This window comes from Cavia porcellus, unplaced genomic scaffold, assembly GCF_034190915.1.
Source record: "Cavia porcellus strain 051 isolate PalLab524CR breed Dunkin Hartley unplaced genomic scaffold, mCavPor4.1 scaffold_31, whole genome shotgun sequence".
Taxonomy (NCBI): Eukaryota; Metazoa; Chordata; class Mammalia; order Rodentia; family Caviidae; genus Cavia; species Cavia porcellus.
Window position 1 is genome coordinate 1295461 of NW_026947514.1, and position 26413 is coordinate 1321873.

The following is a 26413-nucleotide window of genomic DNA, read 5'->3' on the forward strand; positions in this document are numbered from 1 at the left end:
CAAAGTAATTTCTGCAAAATGGGGAGTTAAGTGGAGCCCTGGGGTAGTGCAAGAGGGAAAACTAGGCAAGAAGGGATGATAACTCAAACTGCAGAGGGCTTGGAAGGTAAAGCTGGGTTATGTTCCTTATTCAATGTACTCTGATATTTTCTGTTAAAAGTTCAGAGCAAAATAATTTTTTAAGCAGCAACAAAAGTAGGAAGAAGTAAGCATATTCTCTGTAGTTTTAGTATAAAAATTCATAGGACATTTCTATCATGATAAAATCCATGCTTTTCCTTCTAGAACTACATACAATCTAATGTAAAGACCCTGTAGTTGAGGCTAATGCATCCTGATGTCTGTCTTCCTCTAGCACATGCGTAACAGGAGTTATAGGATGACCACACACATCACTCTTGATTACATATGGCACACAGGTCTGATGTAAACAGTATCTGTTCTTCACAGCTCATTGGAAGGAAAAGCAACAGAAAAAAACAAATATTATAAAAGAAAAAACCACTGTCTAATTACTTAGAAGAGGGCCAGAAAGGAAAAGACTCTTTACTGAAATCAGGAAAAACAGATCAGACTTGAGCTGTTACAGTCCATCCAGTCTAAAAGAAAATCCTTAACAGAAAACTAGCACAATAAAGACCACTGCACACCAACTCACCTAAACACAGAGTCAGTTTCATCCACAGCTCCAAGACAAAATGCTAACATGTTGTCTATGATGAACTGATAAAGCATTACTGCCTTAATATCATGTATTTAAACAGATTACCAAGTACATTTTAAAGTGTTTATAATGTCCTCTAGCATTTCAACATTCTTCTATAAATTTACTATTTTGCATCAAAAATGAACACAGGATGTTGTATTTGCTAAATATTTACACATGACAGATATCAGCATGATTTGCCTGTTTTACTCAATTACAGCAGGCTTCCTCAGAGTCTGCATTTTGCACACAGTCAAGTCTGATCTATTTTTCTGGCTTTCATTAGAGGGGACAGTGACCTGGCTTCTAAATGGCCTGGAAGTTAAGCTGAAGAATAAAAGCAACATGGTTATTTTTAGATCTCTACAGGCATAAAAATACAGCACTAAACTGTGACCTACAGCTATGCACAGCCACGTATCACATCATGCGACAGTGCCGCTTTCGCGAGGAGCGCATCTGTGGTGCTTCTGACGGGGTTCCTCATTTCATTACCAGACACACGTCCAATGTGCTTGGGACCAGCACCCATCGCTGGGGACACCTTTTTCAAAAGAATGAGTGCATTCTGAAGGTAGACCATTATGAAATATGTGAAGATTCAATAGTAAGTTATTTTTGTCATTTCTTCTAGCTTACTTACAAGGTGAATTAATGAGCATTCTCTCCAAGTGAAGACATCACAACCTCGTTCCTAAATAGAAAGTTGTTTATTTCAACTACAGTTTCAGTGGGTAAATTGGGAGGCTCCTTCCTTCGAGAGAGAACACAGCCAGGAGAAAGAGAGATGCCTGAGTGAACCACAGCTTCATTACCAATCCGAGTCAACTCTGGCAACGGCCCTGCATCCGATTCACCAGCTTGGCAGGTAAGTGCTAAGCCCTTCTGTACAAAGCATAAATCAAAAGTAGCAGCAAATGTACTTTCCAATGCACTAATATTTTAAATTTTCCTAATAATTTTAATAGAAAATGTTACTTTCAGAAAATGTTCAGTCTGTAGATTATCCCTGACTTTATATATTTAATTTCTGTTTAGCAATACAGAAGTATTTTCAAAGCTTGGTTTTTGGCACTGACCTAGTTAAAAATGAAAAGACTTTAATCCATGCTCTAATCTTATACTGACCTGCATATCTAGCCAATGAAAAATTCACATACTTTTCTGGCACTTTCATTGTAAGTCAACAAATATTTGCTCATCAGAACCATAGAATTATGTGCAAATAGACAAGTAAGACTATCTCTACAGGCTAAAAATGCCACTTTTTGGTTGGATGAAATGGCCAAAAAATGATTCCTACAAACCCACACACTACACCGGCTCAGATGTTGTGACAAAGACTCTACTTCGGGAATTGAAATGGCATCTAAAGGAGCGAGAGAGATTAATACAAGAAATTGAAAATGAAGAAAAAGTAAGAAAAACAGGTGTGGATTACAGCTGGCTGAGAAACTACCAGAATCCTCACACAACTATCCCAGCCATGGAACAAAGACAACTCGAAGTTCTTTGCTCACAAGTTCAACCTTGCCAAACTGGAACTATTCTCAGCAGGTAAAAATACTGTCTTTTTCTTATGTTATGAGCTACTGCCAAGTCTAACTGCTTCACATATTTAGGCTGAAAATTGCAATCTATTATGTAAATTCTTTAATCATATGTACTAAATCACAAAATCACTAGAGATAAACTGGGCCAAAATATTTATATGTATCTCATTGATGAGATTTTTTAAACTTACAACCAAAATTTAACTAGAGACATACTGAGCCATTATTCAAAAGGTGAGTAAGTAGTACACAATTATGTTATATAAGCTGTATTTTGGAGATGAAGGGATATGCCAAAAAAGTTTGCTGAAGTGAATAATCATTCCCACTTTCCCCCTAGATTTCGAGAAGTTTTGGCAGAAAATGACGTACTGCCATGGGAAATAATCTACATCTTCAAGCAAGTGCTGAAAGACTTCCTCAGCAGCCTGGACAGAGGCAGTCCTGGAGAGAGTCTGCAGGAGTCCGGGGAGACAGGCTGTCCCTCTGCCTCTGCACTGCCAGGTGACCATGCCCAGAGGACAGACAAAGACGAAATACCCACTATCTCTAGTTATGTAGACAGAAACACAAACAACAGGTTCCCACCATGTTCACACAGAATATGGAACCTACCATATTATTATCCATCAAGTTAGAAAGGCACCAATCACCAGCAATTTTTACAACCAACTTAGAATCAGAGCCCTTACTGAGTACAACTTCAAGTTTGTTGTTTCAAGGCCAGAAGTTAAAATTCCTATGGTTGTACCCTATTTTAAATAACAGTCTTGTCTTAACCATTCTAAATATGCAACGTTCCACTTAATGATACACTTTTAAATAAAAATTTTCCTAAATATTTTGAAAAAATGTCTGAAGTATTTTGTTATACCTCAAACACATCTCACTAAGGCAATTTAGTATCAAGTCTGATATATTCTGAGTGAGACTTAGCTAATCTTGACTCTGATTCTGAAAAACTACATACAGAATAAATGCTTGATGTAAATTGTACCTTTACACCACTGAAAGAAGTGTCACACGTCACTCCCAGTGGAGACAGAGACAGGGCAGTGAGGAGGAAATAGCACTCAATTTAAACAGAGCAGTTTTTTATCTAGACACCCAGATTAATTTTTAATCACAATAACTTTTACCTCAACATTAAAGGAAAATATTTTAAAAGCACAGCTCTATACTATTTCAGTTTTTAAAAAAGGTTCTAATTAACCAGTAGTAGCTGCTACTATCAAAGAAAAACATCTGCCCAACACAGCCGTACATGCCTACAACTCCAGCACTCTGGAGGCTGAGGCAGTAGGACTGCTCAGTTTGAAACTAGCCTGGGCTACACAGCAAGATCCTATCTCAAAATACATACAAACAGTCTAAAAAAGAAAACATTCAATGTTGACATGTAATTTAAATCTATACTATGCTCATAATAAAATACTTATAAATACATCAAAAAATTAAAATATATATATGTAAATTCATTTTGTAACCTCGTTAAACTATATATTAGGTTTTTATTTTTAATAAAGAGCTGGAATCTGCTTGTCTGTTTAGACAGGGGCTTGCTATGTAGAGTTCAGGCTGGCTTTGAACTCACTTTGTAACCCAGCCTGGCCTCAAACTTGTAGGGATCCTCCTGCCTCAGCCTCCTGAATGCTAGGATACAGGTGTGTGCCACCATGCCTAGCTAAGAGTCTTTACTGTTCCTAATGCAGATAAGATCAAAAACTCTTTGACACCTTCAGGACATCTATACTTTCTATGTTTAGATTTGGTTTTCTTTCATCTAAAAAGAAAACATTCAAGATTAGAACTAAAAATGAACTTTTTAAAGCACACTTCTAACTCTTTTCTCCTTGTACTCCTGGCCAACTACTTCTGTTCCAGCGATGCCAAACCTCTCAGAGCCTTCGATGATACAAACATCCCACTGCAGCAGGCAGGTCATAGGTTCACCACCACTGCTCTATACCACTTTCAGCAGGTCTCAATTTGGTTTTCTGTTTATTTGTTTGTTTGATTTTTGGTGGGTTTTTTGTTTGTTTGTTTCATTTTTGTTTGGTTTGGTTTTGCTCTTGGGTTTTTTGAGACAGGGTCTCGCTATGCAATTCAGGCCTTGGGCTTACTTTGTAGCTCAGGCTGGTCTCAAACTTACAATTCTCCTGCCTCAGCCTCCCAAGTACTGGGATTACAGGAGTACACCCCCACTCCCGGCTCTGTTTGTTCTTAAATGCCAACTATGTCATAAATAGTGTCCATCTGGCCAAGTTTCAAAGGCAAGGAAAAAAGAAGCATAATCCTAAGGGCATCTAAAATAAAGACACCTCTCACTGCTGCTTCTTTTCTCTTGTTTTCATGAGTGACTACGTTGGGCTTCTTCAATCACAGCAAGATTGTTTAGAGTGGAAACCATCTGTGGGAGATAAATGTCTCAAAAGCACACAACTGCTTCTTGTGCAGAGAACACAGGAAGTAGCAAATGTGAGCTTTAAGAAAATACCATCCTTCATGGCAACAACAAAATTTTGTTTAAAAAGCCCCTTTGAGCTTGCCTCTGAAATCCAGTACTAAGGTAGGCAGCATCCAACTCAGGCAGGAATGATGCGCCCCAAAGGGGCCCACAGCACTGCAATCACCCTCCACCCCTTGGTCAGCACTTCCTGAGCAAGCAGCGCTCCACACTCAGACAAGATGCTCTAAACCCTCATCAATTGCACCAGCTGTTACAGCACGCTCCTCCTGTCTCAGCTCCTCAGGGTGCTGAGGCAGGAGGACCACCTGCACCCAGGAGCTTGAGGCCAGCGTGGAAGTACAGTGAGACATCAGCTCAAAAATAAATAGGCAGGAAGCTTGCAGTGGGGTCATCCCCCAGCCAGGACAGGAAGGCGCCTCGCAACCCGGGTCACCAGGGTGGAGTTCACTCCACCACCAGACTGCAAGGGGAAGGGAAGAACACACTGAGTTTTGAGTTTCTCTCTCTCAATTTGTTGTTGAAAGAACCTAAAAACCAATGTTAACTGCAAGAGTTTTAGTCTAAAAAGTTTTAACATTTCTATAAAATTCACAAGTCAAATAGAAAATTTAAAGCAACTTTCTGAATATTAAAGATCCAAGTTTTTGTGCACTGGACTGTTTATAATACCTAAAACTGGTGAAGCAATCCAGGTCAAAAATACGAAGAATGAACAGGGGGAGGACTACTGGGAATGCTCAGGACACTGTATCAGGGGCAAGTGGTGTGAACGTAGTAGCTAAATTTGTGCAAATATTAAGAATAAGTAAACCCATGTAAAAGCATCCTGCATATTACCTGACAGGGCAAGCTGTCAACCATTGGCATTACTAACCCGTGCAACCCAATTATGTTAAAATAATTTTTCTATTTACTGGGCACACATACATTCACATTTAATCCTAACCCTGGTACTCAGTGATGCTGTTCCCACTGGCAGAGAAAACAGCCTCTAACTTATAAAGTGTCTTGCCCAGTGCAAGGGAACTGGCAGTGTTGAGACTCTACCTACCTTCTGTGCTGACTGCAAATAACCAGTTGCCAGCTTTACTCTTCCCTCTTACGTTCACAGGTGACTTAAAATCAACAAGCTCAGACAGAAATTATAAAGGCTGGTATGGCACATTTATTTTATCTTAGGATTTAAGAGTAGCTGGATATGGTGGCACATACCTGTAATTCCAGCACTCAGAAGGCTGCCACAGGAGGCTGCCACAAGTTTGAAGCCAACTTCAGCTATATTGTGAGTTCAAGGCCTGCCTAAACTACACAAACCCTGTCTCAAGGAACAAACAAACCAAACAGAGATTTATTTCATTTCTGAAGGATTAAAATTCAAAAGAGGAACCAACCAGTACATACACCATCAAAACATCCAGCTGTGCATAATGGTACACGCCAATAATCCCAGTATTTGAGAGGCTGGGGCAGAAGCATCACAAGCTTAAGGCCATCCTGGGTTACACAGTGAGTTCAAGGCCAGACTGAACTGAATGGGGACCTTGTCTCAAAAAACAAAACAGAACAAAAGAATCCAGCCGCATACGTAAAGCATAACTCTTCTCATTCTTTACCAACTAGCATTTTCCATCTCGGTAAATGACAGCACTCCCTACCTACCCAAGTCTACAAGCAGAACATCACCATCACATTGGTGCCCTTCAGACCAAGAAAGCTGAAACAGCGACCACAGCCTTGCAAGAGGAGGGGAACTGGGTTTCCATTACTCCGAGCAGGAATTTAGGCTTAGAGGAGGAAAGGAGGCGAAATACTAGAGACCAGGAGAGAAGCTGGGAGGGAGTCTTCAGCTCTTAAGGACCGCAGGAAACTTCTCTAGGATGTGGACATTTGCACAGGGTGCAGTACTGAAAGGAGCCTTTCATGGAACCGCTCCACACGAAAGGAAAGGTTAAAAGCAGAAACTGCAAGGCAGCCATGAAGTTAGTAACTTCAAGACAGAGAAAAATGCAGAAGGCGGTAAAAAGCCATCGGCTGAGGGAGCACCGCATGGCAAGCCATCATTCTGAGTCTAACTTGAACCAGCAGCAGCCTGGGCCACAGAAAGGCACACGGGGATTCAAATAGCCTCAAGGGTGAGCATCTGCTCAAGTCTGTTCGCTCCATAAATACTACCTGAACAGTGCACCAGGCATGGTGGCACATCCCTGTATACCCAGCACTTGGGAGGCTGAGGCAGGAAGACTGTCGTAAGCTTAAGGCCATCCTGGGCTACAAAAGCAAATTCAAGGCCAGCCTGCACATGTAAGCAAGACCCTATTTCAAAAAACCAAAAATAAATAAATAAAATTAACTGAGCAGTCTCCTTATACCAGGCATTCTTCTAAGCGCTAGATTACTAGTGGACAAGGGTAGGAAGCCAGCAGGCCAACACGGAAAGTGCTTGTAATAGCCTAGGCAAGAAGAAGCTGAGAGCCACACTAATGCCAGAAACGTGGCACACTCACCAGGACATCCTGGCTTTTACTATGCTGTTTTATTGTGTCCCTTCACACACACACATGCACACATGCACACGCACACACACACCCCTTAGAAAAATCAACCACTGCCAGAGGAGCAAGACAGTGGAACCATCTTGTGTCTGGAACAAGGATCTGGCATATTAGTCTTCTGGGCCTGACTCGGGCAACTCATTCACTGGAACATCTGCACCCTGACCCCAGGCACAACACTAAGTGATGGTGATACAGTGACAATCCGTACCCTCAGGAAGATCTCCTGGAGGCAACAACGAACAAGTCCCATAAAATGCAAAGCACACAGGGTGCTAAGCAAGCTGCTGTCTACTTGCTTTGTTTGTTTTGTTTCTGTGCCACTGAGGATTGATCCTGAGACTTTTACACTAAGCCACATCCCCAGACATTTTATTTTTGATACTGAGACAGGGACATGCTAAGTTGGTAAACTACCCAGTTGGGCTTGAACTCAAGACCCGCCTGCCTTAGCCTCCCGAGTGCTAAGATTACAAGTACATTGTTATCACCATGCTTGGCTAGCTGTGTGTGGAGGAAGGCCCACTCCCTGGATCGCCTGACTGTTCCAACTGCCCCTTCCCAGCTCCTCTGCACATTCCATCTGACCAACCTCTAAACACCAAGTACCCTGCCTGGGCCTGGACCTCTGCTCTCTCTATGCCCATCTACTAAGATCTGGCACCTACAGTAGGAGTAGTTTCATCTCACTGGTTTCCAGACTTTCAAAGCTTGAAATCCCCACCCATCTAGTTGTAGACAGACTGCTTTCTTCAACTCCAGACAGATCTGTCCACCTGCGTGGGACTATAGTACCCACCACCACACTCAGCCTCCCAAAACCTTGCCTTCCTCATAGATGCCAGCAGCTGGTGCTCAGTCGAAAAGCTTCCTGTCCCCTGTGAACACTTCCCCATGCATGTCCTGTAACTCGTCCAGCAACAATGTCCTTGTTCTACCTAAGCACAAATCCCAAACTCAGCCACTGCTTACCACTTTACTCCCTTCTTAGTTTAACCACCATCCTCTCTCTTGCCTGAATGATGTACTGGTCAAAGTTCTCCAGAGAAACAAAACCCACACCCCACAGGCAGACACTTATTTTAAGGAGTCAGCCCATCCGATTATAGACGTGCAAGTCCAGAGGCCATGGGTTGAGCTGGAAGGTTGGACACCTAGGAGAGAGCTGCAGAATTCTTCTTGCTCAAGGAAGACTGGTCTTGTTATATTCAGGTCTTTCATTGGTTAGACAAGGCCCAGTCACATCCTCCAGGGTAACCCGCTCTACTCAAAGTCCATCACCTCAAGCATCCATCTCATTTGAAACACCTCCACAGGAGTCCTCAGAGCACTATGGTGCAGCCTTCGTGACATAAACTGGCCAGCACAGGTGGCACCATCCCTGATCTCTCTGTTTCCACCCTTCAATCACACAGCAGCAGTCCTGTGAGAGCCACATGTCACACCACATCACAGCTCACCATGCAGACCCAAAGCCTTCTCCAGGGGCTCTGGACTGCCAAAGACAAAGCAGCAAGGCAAAGCTTTACAATGACTTCACATACAACTCAAAGCCCATGATCTCTCTAACCTCATCTAGTTATCTTCCAAATCATTCTACTCTGGCTGTACTCAGAAGACACAGGAGAAACGCAGCAATGCTTTTAACCAATGGAGAAATTATCCACGAAATTCCTTCCATTAAACGGACAAAAAAGTCTTCTAAAAACATGGATTTTGGGGGCTGGGGATTTAGCTCAGCGGCATAAGCACCTGCCTTGCAAGCAGGTGGTTGTAAGTTTGATCCCTGGTACCGATAAAAAAAAAAAAAAAAAAAAAACATAGATTTTGTGGTTGTGTTAGCTTTCTACCATTGCAACGAAATGCTTGAATAATTTTTTTTTTGAGACAAGATCTCTCTATGCAGTTCAGGCTGGCCTTGAACTCACTATGTAGCCCAAGCTGGCCTCAAACTCACAGTGATCCTCCTGTCTCAGCCACCTGAGCGCCAGGATTACAGAGATGCACTACCATGCCCAGTCTTCAACAAGTAATTTAAAAAAGGTTTATTTTAGCTCAGTTTCAGAGGTTCCAGTCCATGACCATCTGACCCTATACTGAAGTCCTGTAGCAGGGCAGCGCCCTACAGTGCAGCTACATGGAGAGTAGAACCACTGGGCTCACAGCCAGAAAAATGAGTCCTGTGATCCCTTTCAAGGCCACAGCCCTGATGATCTCGGCACCTCCCATGGCCTCCTCTCAGCAGTTCCACCATCTCCCAACAGCACTGCTATGGAGACCAAGCCTTCGACATACAGGCCTTTGGGGACATGTAAGATCCATACTACAGTACAGTGACAAGAAAACAGAAATCCTCAGAGGGCAACAGAGCTATGCTAACATCTGAGTGAAGACTAAATACTGAAAGGCAACACTACAAAATTTAAAGGAATCAAACATCCACATTCTCTAAAATACACAGGGTCAGCTTCTTAACCTCGCTATTCCTTGACTTCCTCAAAGTCTGCTGAGAGCCTGCCACCAGATACAATGCCCAGCAAGGCCAGCCTTCTGCTTCCAGAAAACATGGCAAGTGCAAGCTGAGATGAGGAACAAGGGATCTGGGAGAAAAACCATCAGACGCTGGGATGGGAAAGCTCTCCATGTGGAAGCTCTCTCTGGAACAAACCTCATTCTAAGATGTTGAGTCAAAGACACAAAAAAACAAGACTGTCATGAGCCAGGAGCTAATGAGAGCCATGAAGACACCACACGCTCCACTGCAGAAGGTGTGGGCATGAAGCAGCACAAGCAGGATGGTAGGAGGTGTGGCTCCCAGCCACAGCTGAGGCTACAGAGCATGACCCACTGAACCCAGAGTTGATGCCCTGGGCCAACACATGAAGCAACACAACATGGCACCAAGGTCTTCCCCATGAGTCAAGGTGAAGAGACAGGAAAGTGAGGGGAAGTCAGAACCGAGACGTGTTGTGTGTGGTACCAATTCCTCACTATGCATATAATTGCTATGGATTGCAAACATATTAACTTTTCTAGTTAATCACAAAAAATGAAACAGCAAAGCAAGGACAAAAGAGTGTAACATACAACCAGTCCAATGTAAACTACAATACAGTGTCATGTGGAAAAAGAGAAACCAGGAAATCCATGCAACTGCTGGAATATTAATCAGCAAAGCATTCCACCGGACTCACATGCAGTCCACCAACACCTGCCACTCCCAGCTCTCTAAGCCCACTACAGGAATTAAGCAACATTGTTTTCAGAAAGAAACAAACCAAGGTGACCATCTACTCACAAGCATACACGTGCAGAGCAATATGCATGCTGGTTCGGCTCACTGTTTTCAGTGCTAGTGGTCACTATCGGTTAAGCTGACTGGCTCCGTGGATGATGCTGGTGACTGGCTCACGCACATGTTAAACAGGATAGCTGGACCCAGGAAGCTCGCCTTCTCCCATGCCAAACGTCTTCTGCTGTCCAAGCCTCAGGGGGCACTCTCCCTTACCAGAAAGACATCAAGTCCCATCTGAGCCCCCAGTGCGTGCCATGCTTCATGGCTTACCCACCTTCAGTCTGAACCCCAGCTCTACCATCATGCTAGTGACCTAAATGCAATATAGCCACAGCAAACATCCACAAACCTAGTAATTTAAAACACCACAAACTGCCAAGTACAGGGAACATGCTGGAACTCCAGCTACTACTTAGGAGGCCAAGGCAGGAAGCTCACAAGTTCAAAGTCAACTCAGTAAGATCTTGCCTCAAAATTAAAAAAGAACTGGGGAGACAGCCTTGGGTTCAGTCCTCAGAACTGGAAAACTCACACACACACACACCCACAAAAATTATCTCACAAGTCCAGATGGCCTCAGCTAGGCTCTCTGCTCAGGGTCCCACAAGGCCAAAACCAAGGTCTGAGCAGGGCTGCATTCTGACGGACAGCTCCTTCAAGCTGTCACTTGACTCAGTGACAGCTTGACTCAGTTCTCCTGCGCTTTCCCTTCAGACCCTTCCAAAAACACTGTTTCAATTCATGCAAATCTCAGGGCTTCCGTGGCAGAAAGTTCTCTCCTTTTAAAGGCCTGTGTGCTTCTATCTGTTTCTCAGACACCATAGGTTAACTTAGAATGTTAACTACACTTTTTGCAGGGATATATGGGAATTGGTGACTCTGCCACCACAATCAGTTCCTCACCCAAAGCTAAACCATACAGCTGAGTACTAACTGCATGCCAAGCATCATCTGTCTAGAGCTCAGGAAGAAAAGACACTCGCTGAGGAGTGCTCAGCCAGCACTACTCAGACAGGACCTGTTTGCGTGTAACTAAGCACCTCATTAAAATGTTCATGGCAACTTTACCAAGAAATTTTACACATGTTGAATCTTATAACACACAAAAAAAATTTTGAGACAGGTTCTTGCTTTGTAGTTCAGGCTGGCCTTGAACTTATGGTGATCCTCCTGCCTCAGCCTCACAAGTGTTGAGAATATAGGCATGTGCCACCTGCCCCTCAAAATAGGGCTTTTATTTTGTCTTCACTTCATTAACCTGAAAATTTATTGATTTTTTAAAATTAATTTTATTGACTTTTTACAAAAGTCTCAGTTTCTGGAGTGGGAAAGGTAGGGATAGAGGAATAGAAATCTTTTGGGGGGTCTTGGGGGGGTTGTTTTTGTTTTTTTGCAATGCTGGAGATAGAACTAGTCCCCACTCATACCAGGTAAGTATTCTACCACCCAGCCCCAAGTACTAGAAGTTTTAAAAACCAATCCCAAGTGCTTAAATTAACATTTTAATCTCTACTTTAGTACTTTAGTTTCTGACAAGGTCAGTAATAATTACATTCCTATCTCATGGTCCATTATTTAAAGAAATACATTTTGGCCACTAAGCTTAACAAAGTGTTCTCTGGAGAATGATTTCCAAAGTTTACAAATTGTTTTGTTTTGTTTTAAAGAAGTAAGAAAAATATTGACATTTGGGATATTTTAAGTGAAAATAACAACTTCATTTTTATTTCAGAAAGGCTAAGATCTTCAATAAACCAATCCTTTAACAGAAGGAGAAGAAAGTATTTATACTAATACATAAATGAATATTATATATTCATTATTGTATGTACAAAAGTGGTCAATTTCCATAATGTGTTAAATGTTACTAATATATAATAAAAATAAAGACGTACTAGAACATAAGTAGAAGAGGTGGTACAAGATCATTTACCAGAATGAATCAAGGAAACAAATTATGCAAAAAAGTATTGTAAAAACCCACTCTAGAGCTGCACAAGGGGATTCCTTTGTCCTCTCCATGCCTTTAAGGAAGAAAATTATCAAAGATCCAAGGTTCCACTTGAAAGAACTCTTGCAGCAACACACAAAAACTTGATCCACAGTCTGGGCCTAATTAGATGTAACCTAACAAGAGTAACTTTTAAAAATTTTAAAGGGGCTGGGGACTTCGCTCAGTGGCCTAAGCACCTCCTAGCAAGGGCAAGGTCATGAGTTCAATCGCCCATTTTAAAAAAAAAAAAAAAAAAAACTTTTAAATGTGGCTGGGAAGTTAGCTCAGTGGTAGAACTTGTCTGGCAAGTGTGAACCACTGGGTTCAGTCCTCAACACCAAAAATGTTTTTAAAAAATAAAGGAAAAAAGAGAAAGAAAAAACCAGGGCTACTAAACATTTTTCAATGGCTGGGCACAACCCGCACACCTGTAATCCTGGCCACTAGGGAGGCTACAGCAGGAAGACAGCAAGTTCAGGCTGGCCTGTGCAACACGCAGAATGAAAAGTAACAAAAGGGCTGGAACTCGCTGGTCGAGATTCCCTAGTTCAACCTCTACTACTTCAAAAAAAATTTTTAATTAACGAACTAAATCAAATTCCCCCCGGGGTGCTAAACTGAGTGGAGGGACACGACGAGCTGCTCCAAGATGGAGGGACTTCTCATACTGGGTTTCCTTAAAACCTCTGTTCTAGACAGGACAGATGGCGTGTCCTCCTGCCTTTTTTTTATTTGCACGAAATTCATGCAGAGTAACAGAGCAACTACTTACGCCATGGAATCATGAGGAGGAGCATTAGTAAAATGGAACCAAAACCTAGCATCCCTGCTCCTTGACATTCACCCAAATGAGCTAAAGATGACGTCCGCACGAAAACTCACACCTAGACTACAGCACCTTTATTCACAATCAGCAGACTCGGAAGCTGCCCGACCTGCTTCCGCAGGGAAGGGTGGTACACCCAGCGGGACTGGAAAGCTGTGTGATGGACAGGACGCTCAGGTGCAGCGCACGAAGCCGATCCGAACGGCTCACACACTGCGGTGACTCCAGCTGCGCAGCACGCTGGCCAAGGCGCTACTGCGGCGGAGGCTGCAATCAGGCGCCAGCAGCTGGGGGGGCGGGGCGCGAACCTGTGCAGCACAGGCGCTGCCTCGGCAGGGAGGCCGACCCGAAGGCGGCCAGGACGGTGACGGACGCCCCGCACCCATCGCCAAAGCCGCAGTCCGCACGCCCAGATCGACCGCGAGGTCAGCGCCAAGCTGCCGTCGCCCGCACTAGCTCCTCACTGACGCAGGCAGCAGTGACACCGGAAGTGGGAGGGAAAGGGGTCACACGGGGACGCTGCTCCGTGCTTCTGGAAAGCTAAAAGCAGCTTCAAACTTACGGGCACTGTTCATAATTTTTTTGAGAATTTTTTGACTGAATACTGGGGAGACTGCTTGCTGTGGGGAAATGCCAGCCTGCGCGAGTCAGGGGTGGGACCTGTGGGGCGACAGCTGGTGGCCTCCGGGGCAGCTGAAAGGGCTCGCGCTCAGCAGGCACGAGGCGGCCCGGCCCTCTCCGCCTCCCCCGCACCCCACCTCGAGAGGGCCCCTACCCCAAGGGCACCCCACTCCTCGAGGCACCCCACCCCCAGGACACTCCGCCCCCCAGGACACCCCACACAGGGCACCCCATTCCCAGGGTGCTCCGCCCACCTCCGGAGGCCCCGCGGGGTAGAAGCAGAAGTGGGGGACGGGGGCGCCTCCTTGCACTGCGTCTCCTCCCTGGCCACCTCAGAGGGGAAGGCTGGCGGCGAGCCCAGCAGCTCCACATTGGTCACGGTCTTGCCGATGGTGAACCAGTCATTGATCTGGTCGACGGTGAGCTGGCGCAGCATGCTAGCGGCCGCCTCAACCGCCTGGTCCGACTGGCGGGAAAAACCACGCGGGACGGACGGAGGCAGCCGTTCCAGAAGCCCCGCCCCGCACGCGGCCCTCGGCCAGAGCGGCGTGAGGGGGCGGGGCCGGCGCGTGGCTCCTGCCTCGCCCGCGCGAAGCCTCTTGGGTGCTTCCCAAGGCCGCCTCGCGCGAGGCCTGCTGGGACAACCGGAATCGCCAGCGGAAGGTGGTGGAGGCCAAGGGTCTAGATGCGTAGTTGTGGGCCTTTGGGGACAGGACGTTTAACAGGTGCCTGCTGGGGCCTGGTCCAGTGCAACCTGCAGGCCCAAACCCCGCAGAGAGGGTTCAGGTGGGGTTAAGGTGCACAACCCGCTGCTGACACTGGCTTTCCTCAACCCTCCCGTGCAGGAGGAGATGGGCTGGAAGGCTGTTGGGAGGGCTTCTTAGGAACCCCTGAATGGACTCATGGGAGAAAAGCAGGAAGGAGGCCCAGGGGGACAGGAACAAAGGCGAGGGAGCCCACACAGGGACATAAAGGAGCAAGCCCTGGGTCTGGGTGGAGGCCTGGAAGGTCTTGGGGGCCAAAACAGATGTAAATAATGCATGGATCCTCTTCCTTTCTAAATTTCCATCTCCAAAGACCCAAAACTACACTTCTGGACCTTTGGCCTCCACTACCTTCTGCTCTCGATTCTGGTTGTGCTGGCAAGCCTTGCACAGGGTGGCCAGTGAGAAGCAGACACAGCTGGACCAGAACGGGGGGCATGTTCCAGGTGCTCTGTGACCTTAACATAGACCAGCCAGGCTTCCTTCTTCAGAATGTATTGAATAACAGTAAATTCACAAGCTACTTCTGTCTCACCAGCATTAACTGGTTAAATATTCTAGATCTCACGTGATAGAAGTAAGAAAGGCAATCATGGTTTGTTTTATTCCAGTGTAAAAACAAAACAAGCAAACAAAGCACAAGGTCTCCCTCTAGTCTAGGCTGCCCTAGAACTCGATACAAAACGCTGGCTGGCCTCAAAATCTAGATCCTCCTGCCTCAGCCTCCTGAGTGCTGGGATTCTAAGCATGTGCCACCATACCCTTCCTCCTGGCTTAATTTTTAATATCTGTAACACTCAAGTCACACACTACACACAATACTATATGTTACAGAAGGTTAATAAAGAGCTAAACGCAGTGCAGGGTTTAAAGGGGCCTATAGAGAGTAAAAAGCAGCTGCTGATAAGGCATGCAGACTTCTCTGAGAGGACAGATTGGAGTCTATGGGCTGGAACCCGTTAGCATTACGTGGAGGCAAAGGCACAAAGCTGTTAAGCAAAGGCAAAATCCAGTCTGGATGGCAGGCAGTTTCAAAAGCCAGTTTGAGTTGCACGTGTTAGTACACTCCTGTAATCCCAGCACTCGGGAGGCCAAGGCAGGAGGATCATTGTGAGTTTGAGACCAGCCTGGGCTATGAAGTGAGCTCAAGGCCAGTCTGAACTGCCCAGTGAGACTGCTCTGAGTCTGGATGTCCCCCAAGCCTTATACAGTCAGGGAGATGGACTTCTAGAGTTTGTGAATGGTCCAATGCTGGGATTATGGGTGTGATTACCACACCCAGGTAGGTGTGGCCTACATAGAATACAAGGGACAGAAATTTTCCTCTCTGTGCTCTTCCCCATTTGCTCTTGTTTGTGCTGTCTTCTGTGACCTTGAACTGTTGCCCCCTACCATGTGCCACTCTGCCTTGGACCCAGCTAGCTGCTCAGGGACTGAAACCTCCACAAACCATGTGCTAAATAAAACTTTTCTTCCCTCACTTTGGATGTGAAGTATTTTGTCTCAGCAACAAGAAAAAAGTAACCAAGACACCCTGTCTCAAAAAGACAAAAAAAAAAAAAAGTATCGATTTGAAGCAAGCTATGTGGCATCATAAGCAGAAGAAACCATCCCAAGCTGAAGCCCCAGGGACAGATGGGAGGTTCCTTGCCTGGCACTTTTCCTGAGCAAAGCTTGTGGTAAGCAGATGACCCAGTGATGGGCCAGTGGTGCCACTGTGCTAGCTGTGAGGTGTTTCTCATAAGTCCCAGATGATAGCCATGCACTGTGGCACACACCTATGATCAAGTCTCACCTGGGTAACTTAACAAGACCCTGTTTAAAAGGGATGAGGGACCCTGGGGATGTACCTCAATTTGAAGGCCCTGGTTTAATCACAGTACCAAGCCAGATGTGGTAGCTCATGCTTTTAATTCCAGCACTCAGGAAACTGAGGCAGGAGGAGTTTGTTGAATTTGAGACCAGCCAGAGCTATGTAATGAGTTCAAGGCCAGCCTTAACTGTATAGCAAAACTCCCAAAATCAGGGCCAGGGATTTAGCTCAGTGGTATAAGCACCTCTGTGGCAAGTGTGAGGTCATGAGTTCAATTCCCAGTATATAAAAAAAAAAAACAATACCAAGAAAAATCTCTTGGATAAGGGATTTGCATTTGGTGTGTCTGATAAGTTCATGTGTCTGGTTTTTCTGCTATGACTTGATATCCCCATGTCCATGTGCTTCCAATTGAATTCAATAAGTTAACTTTTTATTAACATGAATAAGTTACCAGTTTGTGCCTTGTGGTATCCCCAAGAGATGGTGGTTTACCCGTTCATACAAGGAGTGCCCTGACATTTGTGCTCAGGATGGAGTAACTCAGATCACCTAGTGCTTTATACAATGGAGTAACTCTGGGCCAGGTTCAGCCTGAAAGCTGCTGAGATGTAAAACTCCAAAAGAGGCTGCAGTGGTCCAGGCCAGCTAAGAGAGCAAGGGTGGAAAGCAGAACCAGGAAACACCCCAAAAGAAGGATCAGGGAGAAACAACCAGCAGGACATACAAAGGGAAAAAGACAACAGAACCACCAGACACAAACCGCCAGCCACTGTCACATTCTCAGTGCCTAGTAGAGCCACATGGATGACAGACAGGGTGTCCAGAACACACACAGGTCCCAGGCATGGAGCTCAGTCAGTTACACACTAGTAAGTGGCCCCCAAGGGGCCGAGAAGGGTCATCTTGAGAATAGCCCAGAGAGAAGAAGCCAGGCTAGGTAGGGAGCTGCTGTTGCCTCAAACCATGTTCCAAACCAGAAATTGTGGAGAGCTATTCAAGTTGGAAATTGATCACACATGCAGGGCTGGGGCATGGCCATCCCAAGAACAAAGAGTGGCCAGGCAAGCCACATAAAGAAGCTGCTACAGCCCAGAAAAACCCCAAGCCCCTAGACAATCCAAGCAGTGGGTGGCTAGGCAGAGAGGTACCATGTGACGCTGTGTTGCTAAATGTATAAATAAATGCCCTGACAGGGACAGGGCAGTTCCTTCCCCCCATTCAGAGAGTAAGGGCTCTACCTGATCCCAGCTTTGTCTCTTTATTTTCTCATCTTCTTGTGGTCCTTCACCCCAAAAACCTCAAGAGCTGCACATGTCGAAACAAGGAATCCTGGCCCCAAATCGTAGCCCTGTCACTAACTTCTGTTACTACTCCTGGGTCTTCTATGCTGACTTTCCGACACTGCTGCCTCTAAAAGAGCCTCCTCACACAAAGCCATGGAGATTCTTAGCATGTTCAGCGTGGGTTGGAAATTACCTTCATACTTCATGTGAAGGCTAAGACATAATCCTAAATTTCATAAAGTACATCAAGAATGATATAGGGCCACCAAGTAATATTCAGTAAATATAACTCCAAAACTGTTAGATGTTTGATACGCTGAGTTCGTGTTCCCCAAAATCAAAGAATGAGTCTAAGGAATAACAGAGCTTAAGAGTAGGAAATTTTATGGAGGGAGATACAGCTCCTGAGAGGCAGGTGGGGACATGAGTCAGTTGCCTTGGACCCCACTGTACAGAGGCTTTATAGAGAGCAAAGTCACAAGGTGGGTCCAATGTGGGGCAAAATTACGACCAATAAGATTACAAGTGTAGTAACTTAAGTAAATTGATCCAATGGGAAACAAGCCGTGTCACAAGTGAGCATAGAAAGAATGAAGAACTTTTCAGGAAGAGATGGGCCCGAGTGTCTTGGTCACTAAGGTGAATGATGTCTATCTAGACTTTATTGGACCAAGCGTTACGATTTATCTTATCTCTTGGAGAAGCAAGTGGCCAGTCTTTCTGGCTTTATCTTGAGGCCTGGCCTCCCACAGATACGCCTCTGGCCACAGTAGTAATGTCTTTTCACCTTCTGTATTGACTCTCCCAAGGGCCCAGCCCTGCCTGACTATAATATTTCTACCTAACTTAGCCATCTATAATAAAAGCACATGAAGCAACTCCAGAACTCGTATTTTGTTTTTCCTGCCACCATTTCCACGTTTGCTCATTTTCTGAGACATCTGGCCCCTTTGACCTTTTGAGGGACACTGCCTTGATGTTTTTCAGTTTGGAAGCTGGTTCTAGCCTTCCTGACTAAACACCAGTTCGCTTTCTGTGTAATCCCAGACCCAGTGACTCCAGAATGCCCCACCTGATTCAGTAGTGTTCTTGGTGCTCCCCACAGTAGAAGTCACAAGGCCTCTGGAAAACATCACTCTGCCCATGAGGGAACCCTAGTGAATAACAAACCTTAGGAGATTAGAGCCCAGTGGTCTTAAAGCCTTCAGGCTCTCACTGGTTAGTAGTTTAGGCTCAGAGAACTCCTCCTGCCTCAACCCCCTGAGTACTGGGATTACAGGTATACACCACTGTGCCCAGATCTTGCTTTAGTAATAATAGAAATTAAAACTAAAATGATAGTGTGAATTTACAGGCTAAAGCGTTAATTGGAATGAAAGAAAATAGAGGAAGTGCCCCAACTCGAGTGGCTGGAGACATCACACTTTGGTGCAGGGCTCCAGGCCAGCCCACTCATTAAAGAAAGGACAGTTCTACAGGTTACCATGGTGGGCCAGGTCTGGTCCATTATTACGGGAGTGCTGTTTTTTTAGCTCCAGAGCAGTCTTCCTGGAGAAGAAACTGATTCTGTTCCCATGAAATGATTGTTTCTGTGTGTGGCAGCTTCAGTCAAGTGTGTCTGCTTTTCCTGGGACCAGTTCAGGGTAGAGGCTGGAGACTTTCAGGCATTGCTCTAAGGGGAGCAGGTCTGGAAGTTGTAAGAGCTGGCAATTGTATGTCCCTGTGAATCTTGGAAATCACTTTAGTTCTCTCGTGTCTTGCAGGGACATGAGACAGGCTTGGTAAATTTAGGGCTAATAAAACTTGGTGTTGCCTACTTCTAAACAGACTCCCCCTAAATGACTTAACGTGCCATACATACAACTGAGAAGAATGTGACCCAGAGTTTTTGCAAAATGAGGGTCAAGCTTTGTTCTACTTTTAGTGACCTTTTGGGTATTTGTAGACCCAAACAAAGTCACAGTTTTTAGGAAACAAATAGATTTTTAATTCCATGATTGTCTTAGAAGAAAACATAAATTAAGCTTTTAATAAGTGACAAACTAAGAAAGTTTGTTCTTTGCCCCTCTGGACATGATGCGATCTGTCAAACACCACACTTGGAGAACCAGTACCCTTAAATAACAGGCTTTTCAAGTTTTGTGTGCACTTTCATTCCATTCGTAGCATTGTCCCTCTTTACATTGTGACCATGTTTCATTTTTTCCTGTGTCTCCTTCCATCTGAGGTCCTTCTCTTATCTGAACTCAAAGAAAGCACTGTGAATCTGGTGGTAATTATTCACTCATTGTTAGCTTCTCCAAAACTATATTCCACTTTCTTTACTGAATGCTAATTCAGAATTGAATATGTAGAATTCTAAATGAACAGTTATTTAATTTTTTTTTTTCAGTTCTGGGAATTGAATCTCAGGCCTTGTATGTGCTAGGCAGGTACTGCCCTACTGAACTACACCCCTTCCTGGTCCTTAGTTTGCTATGTTTTATTCTGAGGCTTAGGTGTTGATTGTTTATTTATCTGCCTGGTTGGTTTTCATAAGGGGTTTTGAATTCTTGGATTGATTTTTTAAATATCAGTTTTGGGAAATTCTCAGCAGTCATTATCTCTTTAAATATTTCTGCCCCAACTCTTTTATTTCCACAGAGTGAGTTCAAGGCCAGACTGAACTATACAGTAAGACCCTGTCTGTAAAATACACAAAAAACTCTTGTCCCTTTCCTTCTAAGGCTCCACTGACACCTGGAGCTGGGGATGTTGCACAGTGGAAGCCCTGAGTTCAATCCACAGCACAAAATAAAGGAAGAAAACCCAGCTGGATGTGCCACAGGCCTTCTCTCTGTGCTGTGCTCTGTCTCTCCTGACTCCAACTCTTAACTCTTCCAGGGTCTGATCTTTTGCTAAACCCATCCAATTATTTTTTTTCTTTTTTACCAATTAGCTAAGTGATTTTGTTTTTCTAGATACCTGCTGGATCTCCCACTTTCTCCATAGTAAACATGGTTACTTTTGAGACAGGCCCAGCTTCTGTCTGGAGCTCCTGCAGAAGTGTTTACATCGTCTGTTTGGAAAAATTAATATGCACAGAAGAGCAGCATGAAAATATGCGTGCAAAAAGGTAACAATCCAAAAGACAGTAGGTAAGGCCACTGAGAGGGAGACTTCACTCTTAACAAGGAGTCCTTTTTTAAAGCTGACAACCCGTGATTTTCGCCTAGCACTTTCCCAGTATCTGCAGTAAAAAATCCCGAGTCCGCAGAGCCCATCAGGCCTGGTAGAATCTGGAGGTTAGCCTCACTGTGTCACCACGCTGAGCGCAAAGCTCCCATCCCCAGCCCACTGGGGCCATACAGTCCCGGGTCCATTCCTGCAGCCTCCCAGGGCGGCCGCCGGGGGCGCTGTAGTGCGCAGGCGCGGCCTGGGAGCCGCGCTGACCTTCGACGCCACGCTCCTTCCGCTTTCCCGGCAGGCCCCTCGAGGCGCCTGCGCAGTCAGTGACCTTCTAGAGTGCGCTGGGTACAGTGCGGCCTAGACGGTTGATCCTGCCGAGGTGAGAGCGGGTGCTGCGGCCGGGACGCAAGAGGGCGCGGGGCGAGGAGGTCCGCAGAGCAAAGGGAATGGGAGCGCGGCCGGAGGCTTGCGCCGACCTCGAGTCTGCCCGTCGGCGGCGCACCTACGCTTCTGCCCTGGGCTGCGGAACCAAGGGAGGTGCGGGAGGGGTGGCCGGGATTCGCCCCCAGCGCCGGGGCCAGCCTTCGGGGCCATCGTTCAGCCCGAGAGAGCGCGGGAGCGGACGCCGGCTTTGGAGGCGGAGCCTCGGAATGAGGCCTGTGCTGCGAGTTCAGGCCTGCTTACCCCGGGGCAGGGTCTGGGGCGCCTTTTTCCGCGTACCCATTCCGGAGGGAGTAGAACGGGATAAGGTGTGAAGCACTTACTAAGCTCAGTGTGAGGAACGTCTTGGAGTAGAAAAACCTAAATTCGGGTTTGACCCCCACGACCCTGCGATCCGGGCCATCTTCCCTCCCACAGTCCATCCACACCGTTTTAAACGACGAGTACGTGATACTAATCCAAGATACTATGAAAACTCGGCAGGAAGTGATGCATTTCACTTAAGAGCCGTAACAGCCCATCGAGGTGGTTGCAGTTTTTATCCTCTTTGTACGATGAGGAGCAGGGGCATGGTAACTTTTAGCTAATGTCAGGCCAGCTTTGTCTCTAGGCAGGCAGCCTCCCTGGCCAACCCGTTCCTCTCAGCTCTAAATTTCTTCTTACCTCGGGGTTCTAGCGCGTCAGTGACCGCAGGGCACGCTGGTCCTGACTGTTTATCTGTGCCTTGCACGTGCACAGTTCACATTTGCTGAGTGAATAAATGATGTAGCGACCCAAGTTTCAAGGATGAGAGGTCAGGCAATGACCTTAGAATAAGATGAGCCTTTGAAGGATCTAGTGCTGTGCTAGGGCGTGTGGAAACCCAGAGAACACTGAAGAGAGTAGACTCCTATGTGTGTTCCCTGCAGTGAGTGGAGCAGTGGAGGGTGGCTGAGTCGAGAAACCCACTGCAGGCAAAGTGGGGGGTCTGAGTGAAAGGAGACGTGCTTGGACCTTGTGCTTCCTGACAGCTGGTGGAATGACCACCTGATCGCCTGATGTTGCCAAGCCTTGTTAAGATAAAAGTGAGGGCCAGGCTCGGGAGTATATGTATCTGTATCCCCAACACTTGGGAGGCTGAGGCGGGAGGATCTCCTTTTTAAGCCCAACCTGGGCATGAGACTCTGTCTAAAAAGACCTGAAGAGTTGGTGGTAAGTTGCAAAAGTAATTAGAAGCATTGAGACCTGCACAGAAAAGCAAACCATAAATTCAGCATTTAATGAGTTCCATCAAGTCCGATAATTAAATACTTATTAAATAAGCTCTTTCACGGGAGGGGCTTCCTTCTGTGCCGTCTGTTTTGTATTTAAGGATAGGCTCCAGAACTGAGCTACAGCTGGTCTAAGTGCACCAGGCACAGGTGTTGGTTCCACGAGGTGTTCAGCCTCCAACGCCAGCTGCTCTTAATGTGCTGCTGCTGGTTCTACTGAACAGCAGGGTGTGCTTTTGAGCATAGTGCGCTGGTGTGCTGGGGAGGGCATCATAGTGGCAGGCACTGGGAGAAGGACTGACAAGTTCCTAAGTCCCAGGTGGTAGAAAAGCTGTAGAGGCCCCCTTCCAGCTGGGGGCAGAATAGCTCTAGCCCCAGAGCAACTCCCTGTTGTGGCAAATAGTGACATTAACAAATGAAAATCTCTAGCAATCAGGTTGAGAACAATAGTCATCTTAATGTCTAACACTCTGTTCATTTTCAGATGCTGCAAAGCCTAATTAAAAATGTCTGGGTCCCTATGAAGCCATACTATACCCAAGTCTACCAGGAGATTTGGGTAGGAATGGGGTTGATGAGCTTCATTGTTTATAAAATCAGAAGCGCTGGTAAGTTCCCGCGGGTTTGATATACTTGCACCCAGAAGAAAAGTTTTCCGAGAGAATCACAATTCATTTACCAAGGCACTGTGGTCGTTTGTAGAGTGGGTCCAGTGTGGGCCAGCTGTGCATGGCTCTGCAGGGGGCTGCAGAGCAAGACTGACATCCAGGAATTAAGTGGTCCTGCATGCGACAGTGATATTTTGCATACACGGGTGGTGTCCTTCATCTCAAAAGGTATAGGCTGAACTGTGTAGGCGTGTACTGTCCTGAGGCATAGTGCTTTTCAACTCTTCTGAACATTTGAAATTTCCTCATAACAAGATTTGGAGATAAGGAATAGCCATTGGGTTCTCAGTGGAGCAGAAATAAGGTCTAATCATGTATCACAGAGCCGTTGATTAGGAGAGAAAAGAGGTAAGATTACTGTGTTTTACATGGTAGACACTTTACCACCTCTTGGCTGTTGGACCTACAGTAACTGTTACCTTCTGGAAGCTTCTCACAAGTGTAATACTTTTCCTGAGCTATGTCACCTTCAGGGAAATCTGGACCTTAACTGAATCAAATCAACTAAAGCCATTTTTGTAAAGCACTCATATGACAAATTTTCCCTTTTTATTTTAGATAAAAGAAATAAAGCCCTAAAAGGTAAGTTTTACTTTGTTCTTTTTTTGCTTCTTAAAATGATTGAAAGGAGCCAGGCGTGGTGGCTCACGCCTGTAATCCCAGCACTCGGGAGGCTAAGGCAGGAGGATCGTTGTGAGTTCGAGACCAGCCTGGGCTACAAAGTGAGCCCAAGACCAGCCTGAACTGCACAGCGAGACCCTGCCTCAAAAAGACCAAAAAAAAAAAAAAAAAAAAAAAAAAGATTGAAAGGGCCAGGGATTTAGCTCAACGGCATAGGCGCCTGCCTGCCAAGTGCAAAGTCATGAGTTCGATTACCGGTACCAAAGAAAAAAAAGAATGATTGGAAATGGATACCATTTCACCTTTTCAAGACGGGTTATATCACTGTTCAGAACTGAACTGATACAAGTTCCGCCAGTACATAAAAAGCAGTGAATGTACTCTAGGGGGAGTTTGCTATGCCTGCTGGAGAGGAAAGGAATAGTTTTTAGAAAGACTGCTGTTTACTGTCTTCGGTCAGTAAAACTTTTTAGGAATAAGGAAGGAAGGAAAGAAGCACAAAGGAGACTGAGGCAGGAAGATGGCTGCAAGTTCAGGGCCAGCCTGAACTAACAGGGATACCCTGTCTCAAAAGAACAGAAAAGAGAAGGAGGGAGAGGGCGGGTGAGCTCGCTGGCTGCGAGGCTCACTATCATGTGTTTGTCATGAGCTGTGACAGCGCCTTATAGCTTCATGCTCTGGTGCTGGCTATTTCTTTCTCATTTCCCCGGTGACAAAGACACTAGTCGTGTGAGTATCACACACACGCAGAGCTGGCTCCATGGGCTTGGGGAGAGACCTTTCCTGCCCCTTGGTAGAGACCAAGGGCCTGCCAGTGAGCTGCCACACGCGGATGCCTTGTGCAGGAACCTGTACACGTGGCCAGTGTTCCGGAGAGAGCAGCCCTCTGTGATTTCTGATAGCACTAAAATTGTGGTTCCCAGTTTCTGACTTGTTGATGCTTAAAAGGTAAGTTTTATTTAGCTGCAGTCTGCTGCTTCCTTCCTAAATTGTATCCATATTATGTATCTTTTCAAAAGGTTCGAGTCCTGCGCCCGCTCATGGTCATCATTAACAGCGCTCCCCAGTGCACAAGGTCTGCCTGTAAATTTCAGCAGAATGTCGCTGTACTGTCTTGAATAAATGCACAGTGCGATGCACCCCCGCTCGGCACTGTTTCCTGTGTCCCCTGCCATACCCTTTGTGTGGGGCAGCGGTCCTCACGGCCTCGCCCACCACCTTCCTGCAGGAGCCTCAGGAATGAGGAGCCAGACGCAGCTGCTCACCACGGGGCAGGTGCCCGGTCCAGGCGCTCAGTCGGGTTCCGATGTTCAATAAATGTCCCTTTAACGAATGGCTCTGGTGTGGTCTCTTGGCCTCTCAGAGCCTCTCTCTTACATTTGAGATATGGAGGTGTTAATTATGTAAAGTTCCAACTTGGAATTATTCTCCGGATCATAAGAGGAGAGGACAAAGCATTTAGGTGGGGTTGGGTTTTTGAGGCAAGGTCTCACTATGTAGTTCAGTCTAGCTATGTACTCACTAGCCTAGGCTGGCCATGATCTTGTGGCGATCCTCCTGCCTCAGCCTTCCGAGTGCTGAGATTGCAGGTGTGCAGCACCATGCCTGGTGGAAAGCATTTAGCCTGTGAAACGCTTTGGAAATAAGAGAGCATTGGATCACACGGGGCTCTAGGTGGAAATTTTTTCTGGAAATCGCAAAGTAGAATAAACAGTACAAAAAGCCAATTGATGTTTACGTCTAGTTAGGCCAACTTGGAATGACTGGTGCCTAATTCCCAGCTCCACCTAAGGAGTCACAGACTCCCGTAGCCACAGACAGAGTATAAAGCCGGGTTGGACTGGAGTCCAGCTGGAAAGCGGGGTGGTGGGACTGTAGCTGCCGAGCAGAAGCAGCGGCCTTCCTCACTTCAGCAAGCGTCCCTGTGCTGTCATACGATGCAGGGATTGCCTGGGCCCCAGCCGCCTCCACAAGGTGGGGATGAGCCCCCCTCCCCCTGTGCCCATCGTCTGCTGTGGGGTTGCTGGGTGCGGTGGGTGCAGCTGAACAGCCTGGGACTGATCACCACATGCAAGCATCCATCCCCTGTGCGTAGTGGATGACAGCGCATCAGGGTGGCTCTGCTAGCCCGCCGTGAGCCAGAGGAGCACCGCCAAGGTCCCGCGCGGCATTGGGACAGGTCTTGTACCGCAGGTGGCCTGTAGGTGGAGCCGGAGTTCGATGTGGCTGGTGAAGCCGCGGAGGGGGGGGATGGGGGGGGCAGCGTCGATGGGGCCCCTGGTGAAGGGTGGGGAGACAGCCAACTTCGGGGAGAAATGCATTTGTCCACCCTTTGCTCCTGCGGTGTCCCAGGAGAGCAAGAGGGGCAGGCAGACGGGGATGAAGA

General features: G+C 46.3%; 3 protein-coding genes across 5 annotated transcripts in view; 2 read left to right on the forward strand and 1 right to left on the reverse strand.

The window, feature by feature from the left end:
• The window catches only part of Tdrd9 (tudor domain containing 9), an 85463-nt gene extending 70948 nt beyond the window's left edge, over positions 1-14515 (reverse strand). The window contains exon 1 of one of the 2 annotated variants that reach the window (XR_010044985.1): positions 14271-14515. Coding sequence is in view for 1 of the 2 variants with exons in the window: in XM_023562078.2 (XP_023417846.2) it covers positions 14271-14452 (182 nt within the window). In the remaining variant the exon portion in view is untranslated. The remainder of the gene's footprint in view (positions 1-14270) is intronic. The other variant, XM_023562078.2, reaches the window with a different exon arrangement.
• Positions 1086-3100, forward strand: Rd3l (RD3 like). The gene is made up of 4 exons (XM_013144970.3): positions 1086-1313; positions 1432-1574; positions 1958-2263; positions 2600-3100. Exons 1-4 carry the CDS (start codon positions 1134-1136, stop codon positions 2895-2897), a joined length of 927 nt encoding a protein of 308 aa, XP_013000424.2. The 5' UTR covers positions 1086-1133; the 3' UTR covers positions 2898-3100.
• Positions 14516-21258: 6743 nt separating the features above from the next.
• Atp5mj (ATP synthase membrane subunit j) lies at positions 21259-25360 on the forward strand. 2 transcript variants are annotated; one of them, XM_003463107.4, is made up of 4 exons: positions 21259-21426; positions 23223-23346; positions 23965-23988; positions 25047-25360. In XM_003463107.4, the coding sequence occupies exons 2-4, from the start codon at positions 23223-23225 to the stop codon at positions 25079-25081; spliced, it is 183 nt and encodes a 60-aa protein (XP_003463155.1). In that variant the 5' UTR covers positions 21259-21426; the 3' UTR covers positions 25082-25360. The 2 variants fall into 2 exon arrangements, with proteins under 2 accessions (XP_003463155.1, XP_063097595.1); XM_063241525.1 differs by lacking the exon at positions 21259-21426 and adding an exon at positions 21462-21584.
• The last annotated feature ends 1053 nt before the right edge of the window (positions 25361-26413 follow it).

Bases quoted from the DNA above. Each gene is read 5' to 3' on its own strand.
- Rd3l (XM_013144970.3), top strand. From the start codon at position 1,134: ATGCGACAGTGCCGCTTTCGCGAGGAGCGCATCTGTGGTGCTTCTGAC. The intron at 1,314-1,431 runs GTAAGTTATTTT...TTTCAACTACAG, and splicing joins AAATATGTGAAGATTCAATA to TTTCAGTGGGTAAATTGGGA. The intron at 1,575-1,957 runs GTAAGTGCTAAG...CTATCTCTACAG, and splicing joins CCGATTCACCAGCTTGGCAG to GCTAAAAATGCCACTTTTTG.
- Atp5mj (XM_003463107.4), top strand. From the start codon at position 23,223: ATGCTGCAAAGCCTAATTAAAAATGTCTGGGTCCCTATGAAGCCATAC. The intron at 23,347-23,964 runs GTAAGTTCCCGC...TTTTTATTTTAG, and splicing joins TTATAAAATCAGAAGCGCTG to ATAAAAGAAATAAAGCCCTA. The intron at 23,989-25,046 runs GTAAGTTTTACT...TCTTTTCAAAAG, and splicing joins AAGAAATAAAGCCCTAAAAG to GTTCGAGTCCTGCGCCCGCT.